Source organism: Athene cunicularia (assembly GCF_003259725.1).
Source record: "Athene cunicularia isolate RWA chromosome 1 unlocalized genomic scaffold, athCun1 chr1_part2, whole genome shotgun sequence".
Classification (NCBI taxonomy): Eukaryota; Metazoa; Chordata; class Aves; order Strigiformes; family Strigidae; genus Athene; species Athene cunicularia.
The window spans coordinates 20,074,576-20,086,735 of NW_020799092.1; the positions used below are offsets into that span (position 1 = coordinate 20,074,576).

Genomic DNA, 12,160 nt, shown 5'->3' on the forward strand with positions numbered 1-12,160 from the left:
GGCGACTACCTCCCCGCGCGCATGCGCAGCGGCCCCACCTGCCCGCTCAGGTGGGCGCGGGGGGCGTCAGGGGCGCATGCGCGGTGCCTCTGGGCGAGGGGTCTGAGTCCGCGGCCCGGCCGGGGCCTGCCCGAGGGCCGCCCGCTTCCCCTCGGTCTGTGTTCTGCGAACACGAGAGAGGTGTCTGCCCTCGGGGCAGTGCCTTTACGGTTTGCTAACCGCCTTGCGTGGGGAGGTGGAGGAGATGAAGGCAGTGTTTCACGTCTCTGTGGCTGGACTTTGCTGTGTAGAAAGAGCACGTCAGAAATGGCGTCTGAGAGCATGGTGCTGTTTGCCATGAATAGCTCCTGCACCTGGAGGCACAAAGTTACACCACAACTACAGCATTACCATGTACTTACCAATACCGAATGTCGAACTGAAGTTAGGAGGTGCTGATCCTCTGTGAATATTATAGTATACTCTCGCCTGGAGCTAAGTAATGCAGCCTTGTTTTGTGCTGTCTGGTCCTTCTCACCTTTGCCTTCCACCGGCATATCATCCCAGATCTGGGGTGGGCTCCTCATGCCATGGGGGGAGAAGGTAAGGTGATGTTCCCTGTGATCATCAAAGAATAGACATGGGGAAAAGTGTGTAGGAACCTTGATAGACCTACGCTTGTCAGTACTTTGTTTAGATAGCTTTGCCAAATCTTTGTAGGAGTTAGGGAACCGATGAGTTTCACAGACACTCATGTCTGTAAGTACTGCTCCCAGGACTGAGATTCTTGCATGTATTTTGTGAAGTAAAAGTTGTAACAAGTCTTCCCTTGCTAGGAATTCTAGTGTTAACAGGAAAAAAAAAGTTAGTTGTTCTTAAATGAGGACATGGTAGTAAGGAACTTTCTAATATATATATATATATATATATACTCACATAAGTTGCTTTTAGAGAAGACAATGTCCCATTGTGCCCTGAGTGAATACTGCATACACATATGGCTTAATAAGATGATCCAAGTCATCTCCCTGCTTTGTATTTACTCATCTAGGTTGGCCTTGGACAGTCTTTTTTCTAAATGGATCTGATTTTAAATAATGTTACTGTTTAGAAATAATAATAAAACAAACAATAAAGCTCAGTATGTTAGATGTTTGGTCACTGAGAGATATTTCAAACTGTTTTCTGTTTTCAGGAAAAATGGAGACTTCTTCCAGCATTTCTGAAGGTCAGTGTTATGCACTCATTTAATGGCATGAATACTTCATCTCCTTTCTAACTTCACATTCCCCTCTTCTAGCTTTTGCGGTTTTCTAGAATACCAGTCCTCACCTTCTGTGTGGATTTTGCATTTTTTTTTTCTAGTTCCATGCAATTATGGATAAACTCGTTACATAGATTAGTTTCTCGATTAATTTCCAGATTAATTTGTGGAGGCATCCGTTTAGAGGTTTGCATTTTTCTGTGGTTATTCTCAATTAACGATGTATGTATGTAATGTTTCCAGATTATTTTACTGTTTTACTGGCACTCAGAGACCCTATTCATGGTCTTTATATAAGAATGTGGTGTTAGGTTTGTAGTTGTGTTTGTCATAAGAAGCATATAACCACAGATCTGGATTCTGCAAAGGCTTGAATATATGTACATCTTCCCTCATGAAATCAGAGCTTGACTCAAAGATTACTAGTGACTTAATTTCAGTGCTACTCATATAATCTGGCATTAGTTGAAGGCACAGTTCTATATAAAATGCCACTGATGTAATAACAGGACTAACAAATAGTTGGAAGTGATCAAGGAGAAAGGCAGTGATGAAAATTGTGTCATACAGATGGCAGGTAAAGTCTGTGATGTGCATAGGTACCTTTAGGGAATTGCAGCCACCTCTGCACCCATCATCAGTCTTCAGAAATGTTGCCCTCTTCAGCAAGGTTCTTTTCAGCCTCACTTTGTTAATTCCTTTCTTTTGCAGTTTCAAAACCTGTACTCTTTTTGTTGCACCCTTGAATGTTTGATCCTGGGAGGAAAACAAAGTTGAGAAGTCATTTACAGATTGTGCACGTTTTCAATTTGGTTCAGGGTTGTGAAGATGCTTCAGGGCCTTAATGAGTCCTGTTTCTGTGTCTCTCCTAGCAACCACACGAACTTCCATCACGAACTTGAGCTCGTGATACTGTCTGAATTCTTGAGTCTGTGAAGAAGGGAGGGCTGCTGATTGTGAGGTGCAATTTACTCTGTGCTTTATGCCAAGTGTATCCATCCCATATTATTTCCAGCCAGTGAACCCTTTACTTTAGGGCTGCTGCTGATGGTCTGGCCTTTCTGCTGCATGTTGGTTTATTTATGACAGCAGTGATACAGTTATACAAAGCTGATGTTTTGCATCGCAGTTTCTATAGTGGAGTTTTCTTTCAATAAAGCTGTTGATATTGCCTCATAAAAAAACGGAAAGAACTACCAGCCTGATTTCTAGACACTATTTGTAATATTTTTTTCCTTATATCATATGATATGCAGGGTTTTTTTGTAAATCAGGGAAACTCTTATCTAAAGAATTTTGCTCTGAAGTAATTCCTTTTTTGTCTTAACTCATAGAGGTTTCATGAAGTAGCTGGATTTGTCATTCTAAGCTTCCCATTTCTGTCTAATAATTTCAAAATGAACTGTTGCCTATCATGTGAAATATGTAAATGCATCTAGTTTTTATATTAAATTTTAAGTCTTGTAATGTGTTATTTGTCATGGGATGTTTCAAAGCTTAAAGCCCTCTGTGATATCTAAGTATGTGTCTCAGTATCAACTAGCTCTCTTTCCTTTTCAAGGCTGGACTTTGCACTGTAGTTTGGATAGTTACAGCTTTTATTTCTGCAGACGCCAATCCATTAACAAAATGAATGCTTCTCTTAGTATTCCTTCAAGACAAATTTTTTTTTCTTTAATCCCAGATCATTTTATTTGGCATAATCCCCCTTCTTTTGATTGCTCTAAATGCCTTAAATCCTTGAAATGTACTGTATCAACTCATTACCTGGGGGAAGGGGGTACTGTTTATTCTGTGTGATATTACCCCTAGGCATATTCTCTCTCTTCCTACCTACAAATCAAACTCAGATTTCTTATGAGTGTTGTGCCCTCCTGTGACTGTTTCCTTGATTATTGACTTCTCTCTTTTACACCTCACTTCTGTTCAGTCTCCCTGTCTCATTGGCCCTCCCTCTCATTCTTTATGTCAGCTGCTCTTGTTAGGGTGCAGACAACCTCTTTCTCAAGCAGCACATGTAGTTAATTATACTATAAACAACTAAAATTATTTCAGAATAATGTCAAACAGCTCTGATGTAAACCTGGAAATGTACAGTGTAGAACCAGACCAACTGCTTAGACACTCCTCAGAAGTTTGTCAACTGAAAGAATTTAGCACAGATCCAAAAGCACTTATAAATGCTTACATCTTGGTTTCTGCCTTGTATGATTAATAATGTTGAAGCTAATTTTATTTACTGCATGCATGTATTTTCCAGGTGAAAGGACTTGTGAAGCAGCACATAGACTCATTCAACTATTTCATCAATGTAGAGGTATGCTGTCTTGTTGAAAGAGAGTGGTTCTTAGTACTCAGAAAAGGCACGTAATTCTATTTTTTTAATAATTTTTTTTCCCCTCCAGATAAAGAAAATCATGAAGGCCAATGAAAAAGTTACAAGTGATGCTGACCCAATGTGGTACTTGAAGTAAGCATGAAACAGTATCCACATCAGTAGTAGCATGCATGCTATTTCATGGGCTTGTTATTTTCTATAAAATGTTTATGGGCACCTGTATAGTTATAAACCAAGAGAGTATTTTCCATGACTTACCTCTTATTTGAAGCATTAGAAGATGAATTTAAAGAATAATGATGTGAAGCAGACCTAATACCCAGCTGTTAAGAGTACCTTATGTCACCATTTTTCTGTAATTTAGTAATATTAGATGACAGATGGGAGTTTGTCTATTTGCAAATTTAACTTGGGGTTTATTGCATGTGTAGCTTAAATTTTAACTAATTAGAACACAGCTCAAATACAGTGAGTTACTTTGGGAAGAATCATTGTTTATTATTAATCAGCCTACTAATTATCTACATATACTGAAAAATCCTCATTTTTCATTATATGTAGAATTCTGCTTCCTTCAGGTTGCCTGAAAAATATTTGGCTCATTGTTCATTTTGGAACTGTTTGTATTACAGGTATCTCAATATCTATGTGGGTTCTCCAGATGTGGAGGAAAGCTTCAATGTGACACGACCTGTATCTCCTCATGAGGTATTAATGTTTGCATCTGGTTTTGTTTGTTTATTTGATCTGGGGAATGTCTTCGATAGCAGTCGAATATAACTTTATTTTGAGTACATGTGTGCTACATTAGGTGATAATATGCATGCCACCATCATTGTAGAAAGAAGCCTCAGATTAAAGCATCATATGATTTTTTTTTTTAATTTTACTTTTTTTTACTGCAGTTTGTGAATAGCTGTATGTAGTGTTTCATGGTAGCTTATTTGAGTGGACTTCCATGAAAGTAGTGAAAAGTATTTCTCTTGCTTAAGCTTATGTCTCTCCTTATGACAGACTGAAGTCCTCAGACTACAGTGTAGTGTTCTTTGATGTTTTTATTAACTTCTTTTAAATATTAGCATTGCTACTCTCTGCACTGTAGGTCGCTTTAGCCTCACTTTCCCTCCCATTCTTCTTTGGGAAGGTATCTCTGATTTTTTGCGCAATTTGTGTAAGTCTGATTCAGACAGCAAACAGAGAAACTTTGAGGAGGAAGAGATGGAAGTTGATGAAGTTATAAGACTGCAGAAGGATGTTAGCCTTATGGGGAGTATATTTAACCTCTTTGCACTGCTGTAAGCATGTAGGTTAACAAATAGATTGTGTACTTCTGGAATAAAGATGCATGTTGGAGAATGAAGGCTGCTGTGACTGAAATCAGAGTGTGTTGCTTTTGGCAGGATATAAGGTAGCTTCTGTACAAATAAGAAAGCTGTAAACTCGGATGAGGTTTGGACCTTCTAAGATTGCTTCCACGTATCTAAAGCCATTCAGTTCCCTTCAGAGATTGCTTAGAAACAAAATATTCTTCTCCAGCTGCTGTGCTTTGAGATTTATACCACTGCAGCAGAGGTACGGACAACTTCTTTTTGGCCTCAGAGCGGGAACTGAACTTGGAACTTGCACTCATTTACCTACACAGAGCCTGTTGTCATCTGAATAAATCAGTTCACATATAAGATGCTTTCCTTGCTATATATACTTGATACTTGAAATTAGATTGTAATTTTTTTTTATGTGGTGTATGTGTCACAATTGAGACTCTTATCATGAAATACATTCTATGCTTTGGAGAAATTCTTTAAAAACGTTCCATCTAGTAGCTGCCTCTTGTGCATAGCCACATTTCTGTCTCCAGTGACCTGACCCAAATCTCATTTAGTTCGATGGAAAGATTTTAAGGCAAATAACTCAGTCATCAACAGTACAGTTAGATGTAATGACAGGACAGCTCATGCATCTTGCAAATGTGTAGCTAACATTAAATCAGTAGATACAAACATTCACAAAATGCAGTGGGAAAGATTTTTTAATCTATGAATGAAATTGCATGCAAAAAATTGTGGCCAACAGCTCATATCCATGAACTCGGGTATTAAAATGTTTGCTTACTTTATAACTAAAGTGACTGTATGTGCGGAAGAGGGCAAAGTGCGTGCTTCACAGAGCATATTGACCTTGAATTTAGAATAATGTACTCTTACACCCCAGATATATCCTCATTGATGCTTAATGGTAGCGCATCATTTCTCTTTTTTTTTTTGTGTGTGTGTGTTATATACATGTGAACGCCAGTTATTTTCTTACACAGGATGCTTGTCAGGTCAAACCAAGGGTGCAATTTGAAAAAAAATAAACAAAAAAAATTGGATGCTTATATCATTACATTTCTCTGTTAGAGGCTTATAAAATTCCTTCCCCCAAACTCCTGAAATGATCAGATTTTCATAAGGGTCTGAGTATTTTACATATTTTTAAGTAAATTTGGGAGTTTTATGTCCTTGGTCTCCTTGAAGATCAAGTTCTGCCTGTCTTTTACCTCTAGGTGTCTAATGTAAGGAGAAGTTACGTCAAGGAACGTGATACAAAAATACAAGTGCTAGAATGTAACCCTGTGTAATTCTTAGTTTATGTCTGTGTCTTGTGTGGACAAAAGCACACACAAAGAATCACAAAGCCTTTTTTCCCCCAAGTGAAACTAATGAAGCTGTCTAACTCTCCTTCTCATGCAGTTCTTATGGGAGTTTCATGAACTGTTCATACAGATGAATTTAAAGTAATTAGAAAATTGAAATATTCTCAGTTACTTTTAAATTTGGTGAAGTTGCTGGGAGCACAGTGGGACCTAGTTTCCTACAAGTCACAGCTTGAAAACTGATGGTACACATCAGTATTTTATTACTAGAGAAGTGGTTTACTTTTTAATGTGGAGAGAAGGAGCATCCAGTTTGCAGTGATTCTTGAGGCATATTTTTCCATACAGTTGCATCTTCAAGGCACAGCACAATCTTAATTGCCTTATATTAATGCATAATCAATACACTGAATGACTATAGAACCATGAATGTACAAGTCTGAATACTGATAAACCTATAATCCTGTAGCTCAAAGGTATGGAATGCTCAGTGAGGTCACGAATGACCTGCTGTGAGTTGCTCTGTTGTATTCAGCAAATACAATAAATCTCATCTTGCGTGAAGATAGGCAATACCTTAATGGCTGGCTACAGAGTCATAAGAGTGAGGCTGGGGAGAGCAGACCAGAAAGAACGGATTAGAAATGATTGAGCCTTGAGCTATATAATGTCCTAGATAAGTATATATACTGCTTCTCTTGCTATCTGAAGAATTTGCAAACAAATTCTGGGAATCTTTACAGGAAGTGATACTGTAGTGAGCCTTCTGTAACTCATCTTTAGAAATGGTACCACACAGTGAGATTTTTCCATTTGATTAATAAAGTAGTGCAGTGTCTCTCTTGTGTTTTTTCCCTTCTATCAAACTTCATACAACAACACAACTCTTCAGCTGTTGAGAGTCTTCATATAGCAGTGTCCCTGAGATGAGCACTCCTCTCAGAGCCCGTGGTATAGTGTGGTCTTTGTGTCAGCTCTGCTGATTGGGCCTGTTTGTTTAGTTAAACAGTTTAGAAGTTTTGTTCTGCAGTGCTGTCCTCTGAGGACTGAGATCCACTGGCTGCTTTTGAAACATCATAATAATTGTGTTTGGGGGTTTTTTGGTTTTCTTTTAAACAGGAGTCTGTGTAAAATGTAGTCCAGTACCTTTAAGAGCTTGCTCAAGCTTTGCTTTGCTTGATTTCTTTGTGAGGACTTACAGGAGACAGGGCAAACATGGAATGTTTTCAGAGAGACTCTTTAGCCTATAAGCCAACATCTAACGACATGATTGTTCTCCTTTTAGTGCCGCCTGAGAGACATGACTTATTCTGCCCCAATTACAGTGGACATTGAATATACACGAGGTAGCCAGAGGATCATACGCAATGCATTACCCATTGGCAGGTAAGTTGTTGTGCTGGTATTAGTTTTCATTTGCTGCTGTGTTGGGAAGAGTTTTTACTGGAAAATAAATGTAGGCTAACCTTGCTTCCTCATTAAAAGAAACAGTGACCAGGCAAATCATGATGAACTGCTGTACAGGATGTGATTATTAGGTTCTGTTACAAGATTTTGTTTTGCAAAAGCTTCTGGAAATCTGTTTCCTTCCAAAGAAGGATGGATATAAAGCTGGATGTTGTATATGTTTGTATTGATACAAAACCAAAGAGGGAAATATGTGAAAGAATACTGAAGCTGTAAGTGACATTGTTGCAAAATGAAAACAGTGATGTTTGCTTTGTAGCCAAGTTACTCAGTCTTTCAAACATACTAAGTAAAGATACATCTGTGGAAGGTGGATGATAAAACTAGTAAAGCAAACATTAGTTCTTCTGTACAATGTTAAGCTCTCCTTTAAAATTGGTTCAATTCAGAGCCAAGGCTGAGCTTTGTAGAGAAACGTTGAGGATCTTTTACTGGTTTTGTTCTTCTAAAGGCTGTCAGATAACTTGAGGTTATTAGTATTGAGAAGGATAGCTAATTTCTTAAAGAAAAAACAGTGTTCCTTAGGGAGGAAAACAAGCTCTTACCCATGCCAAAAAGGCAAAATACCTGCTAGTTCTAGCATGTATTGAAAACAAAATTCCATTTTAAAGGCAATAAAGATGTCTGTCTTTTGTAGACAAGGTTTTTTAAAGGCCAACCGTGCTGTCTTGAAGGGTCAGTGCCTTACAGAGATTGTTTACTGTGTGACTGTGCATCTTGCCAACGATGGAACACTGGCAGGAAAGAGAAGATAGATACTTAAGGAGCTACAATTTTTAGAGTGAAAGTTTAAGCTTTCATTTTAAAAAAAACTTTAACTCTGTCAGTAGAACATGATACACAGCAATGCATTTACGAAACCAAGTGTCTGCAGCTGTGGTAACAGTTTATTGTTCTAAGTAATTTTTTAAGAAGAGTTTTTAAAAGACCATCTAAATTTGAGTGCTTTAAACTATTTCATGGTGTGTGCTATAGGCAAATAAGAAAGTTCAAGTAAATGTGCGTTTTCACCAAAATACATTATCAATTTGTATACAAAAGACAGAACCTTAAAGGATAAGTTATAGGTAAAAGAAGCACAACAAAAACTACTCTAGACATATGTCTACATCTCTTTTAAAAAAAAACGTGGTGAAGAAGACGTGCAAAGCATCCATAATATACTGGAAAAGACTGCACAGCACTAGTGTGTTGCATCTTACATTAAGGTCTGTTCCTGTAAAGTCTTCTCTTTCTCCTATGAAGTGAAGTCACTGCAAAAAAAGTAAATATTCTCCATTAAAAAGTAAAGTTATATCACCAACTGGTTTTAAGGGCATACATGCAAAAAGTTTTTTTTCTGTTAAAAAATATTAATATCCAGGTATTATATCCATGGGAAATAATTTTCCTCATCTGTCCCTAGTCTTATGATGGTTTCCTTTCGCCAAGTGAGTATATACAATATTCTTGTTTAACATGCAGTTCAGACTGGGACAGGAAAGCTGTATGTTCTGTCCTCTGTTATTTCTGTTGTTTGGCAGAGTCACTAATAACCTATGTGTGTTAGGAACAAAAAAAACACCTTTTGTGTCTTTAAAAAGGAAGATTTCATTGAATGCATAATACCACTCCAAATTTGTGTACTCGTTTACTGTATATTTAGACTGTCCTGGTTTCAGCTGGGATAGAGAAATTCAATAATTTTATTTTTCCTTTCTTAAAATTTTCTTCCTATTTTTCCTGATAACTTCAGATATTTAAAAAAGTGGATTCTATCCTCAAGAGTAAGATGACTTACCATAGTGTCTTATGTTAGTTGCAAAATATTTTATTCCTTGCAAGTGAAATAAAGAATGGATACTTGGTACCATCTGTTTCACTGGAGTTTTCAGTGATGGCATTTACATACTCCATTTTGAGTTTATGCCAACTGGTTACTGTTTCTGATATAAAAAATCAATGCATTAGGCTTATTGTGTGTGTGATACAAGATTATGATAGTCATATGAAGCTTCTTATCTCTAGGAAACACTTTCTCAGTGAAATGACCGAAGCAAGTAGGTTATCTGTGTAGAGCACTGTAGTGACAAGATAGCTTTTTATCCTCTTCAAATATATAGAATTTTGAGTTCATCAGTTTTCTTTTAAAATATAAGAATATGAAAATTCCAAAGAAAAATCAAATAATTTATAAGATTTGAATAAAAGACATATAGCTTCATTAGCAAGAACTGCCTAATCTTAATTTTTAATGGTGTAATTTTGAATGGAATATCTCTGAGGTTGAAAATAGTAGCATTGTAGAAGTGATGGTTAAATTTTATCAAAAAATGCCTTAGCAAGCACCTAGAACATCTTACAAAGGCTGTCCACCAAGGAGTGAGATTCTGTAAACTGGATCAAAAGGCAGCTCTTTTTGTAGAAGAGACTAAAGGACATGGAGGTCTTTTGGTAGATCTAGTGATAAGCTGGTTTTATCTTGTGTAAGTAAAACGTGCTCTCTTTCAAAAGGGTTAATGAAAAATATGAGAGTGGAAAGATATGTTACAGAGCTGACTATAAAAGTATTCTTTTTTATAATAACTGCAAAATCATTGCTAGTTGGTTTTGGAATAAGCCAAATCCCTAATATGACTGCAGTATAAACACACAAAACCAAATGGATGTGAACATTCCCTGACTTCATCACAGGGTGATAAAATAATTTAGGTTGGGAGAGTCCTCAGGAGGTTTCTAGTACAAACTCCTGCTCAAAATGAGGTCAGCTCTGTGATCAGACCGGGTTGCTCAGTGCTTTAGCCTGTCAAGTCTTGAAGACCTCCATGGATGGGGCCTGCCCAGCTTCTCTGTGCAGCTTGTTCCACTGCTTGACTGCCCTCATGGTGAAGAAGTTTAGCCTTATATCCAGTCTTTGCATCTTTAGTTTCTCTTTTTTTCCTCCCTAAGTATAGAATTTATTTTAATTTTTTTTGAATATTTTTCCACCCCTTCATGTTGCTTCACAAAATGCTTGCTGCAGGCTTCTGTGCTAAGACACCAGAGAAATTGGAGTTACTACTGGGGAAACTTCATGCCTAGGTTATGTATTAGAGGCACTATCTGTCTGTAGCCATAAGGTGTGATTGCTGTGTGGGAAATCACATCTGAACTAGCTTTTCCTAATTAAAACTTATAACAAGTTTAATGGAATGTTCTTCAGTGCAGACTGTACTGGTTTTGAGGACCAGGAGTCTTTGCACTAGTAATCATTGGCCTTGATGACTGTGCTTGTCATGGATGCCTGTAGTAGCTGCATAAAAATTAGATAGGAAGTCTGTGGTTTCTGGCAGTAGATTTCCAATTTCAGATCTCTCTTCAAACTACATGTTCAGTGAAACAAGGTGGGATTAAATTAAAAACCTGTTGTTCGTAGCTTGCATGTGTTCTAATTACCTTAAATGTGTGTTTTCTCCAGTTTGTTTAGCATCTTTTTGTTCTGAATTTGACTATTTGTATTTTTCTATCTGAATCTAAAGTAAAGGTTTGACTGGTTTTCTTGCAGAATGCCTATAATGCTGCGTAGCTCCAATTGTGTTCTTACTGGGAAAACTCCAGCAGAATTTGCCAAACTTAATGAATGTCCTTTAGATCCAGGTAAGTTTGCATTCACATTCTTTTTTTTCCTATCTGTGCTTTTAGTTTTAGATCTTTTTCAGCAAAGAAATATCCCATTGATGTTTCCTGCCACTGTGAAGTCATGGGAACTTCTCAAGTGTATGCCTGTAACTAAAAGAAATCCACAGGCTTTTGAAAATAATAAAAAATGGTTGACAGCTTGGAATGTTTGTATTTTCAAACAGGTTTTTCAACCACAAAAATGATAAACCAAAATTTTGAAAAAGTCAAGAAGTGTGTACAGTATTGTACAGTGATGTGTCATATGGGGATAGAGATGGAGTTGCTTCATGGAAATGAAGTGCATCAAGGGAGAGCAGAGTATGATGGTGTCCTCCAGAGCAGGAACTCTCACTTGCTGCGTTCTATAAAGGAAAAGTAAAGTGTTATATGATAATATTTGAACTGCAGAGAAGAGATGAAGGGTTATAACAAGCAACTGTTTTGCTTTTTATTTGCTACTTTTGAGTTATGCACGAGACATATGCTGTGCGTTCTTGTGATGGCAAGATACAGTGATGTGATGTGCTGTGCTGGAGGAGCATTAATAGTTTAAGAGAGGAATCTAACATGGCTCATGCAGATCCCTTATATTGTATTAGATACAACAAGGGCATTAAACTACATCTTAAAAAGTAATACAAAATAAATTTCTCCCTGGAATACTGGAGAGAGCAAGCTGGTAATTATGGAAGACTTATTGTTTGATACCAAGCATCTGAAATGGCCAGTTCTTTTTTGATGTCCTTCTGAACTACTCTTCTGGCAGGAAATATTTTTACCTAATTTGCAGAACTAACAAGTCTATAGCATCTTTTATTAAGTTTAACCTTACAGGTTT

The 12,160-nt window shown here is 37.3% G+C and overlaps 1 protein-coding gene across 1 annotated transcript in view; it reads left to right on the plus strand.

Annotated features, from left to right (window-relative positions):
* The first annotated feature begins 432 nt into the window (after positions 1 to 432).
* Positions 433 to 12,160, plus strand: part of POLR3B (RNA polymerase III subunit B) — an 80,718-nt gene continuing 68,990 nt past the window's right edge. Inside the window, exons 1-7 of the mRNA XM_026867887.1 lie at positions 433 to 582; positions 1,175 to 1,207; positions 3,504 to 3,560; positions 3,649 to 3,713; positions 4,214 to 4,289; positions 7,502 to 7,602; positions 11,207 to 11,298. Of these exons, the coding sequence (XP_026723688.1) occupies positions 565 to 582; positions 1,175 to 1,207; positions 3,504 to 3,560; positions 3,649 to 3,713; positions 4,214 to 4,289; positions 7,502 to 7,602; positions 11,207 to 11,298 (442 nt within the window). The 5' untranslated portion in view covers positions 433 to 564. The remainder of the gene's footprint in view (positions 583 to 1,174; positions 1,208 to 3,503; positions 3,561 to 3,648; positions 3,714 to 4,213; positions 4,290 to 7,501; positions 7,603 to 11,206; positions 11,299 to 12,160) is intronic.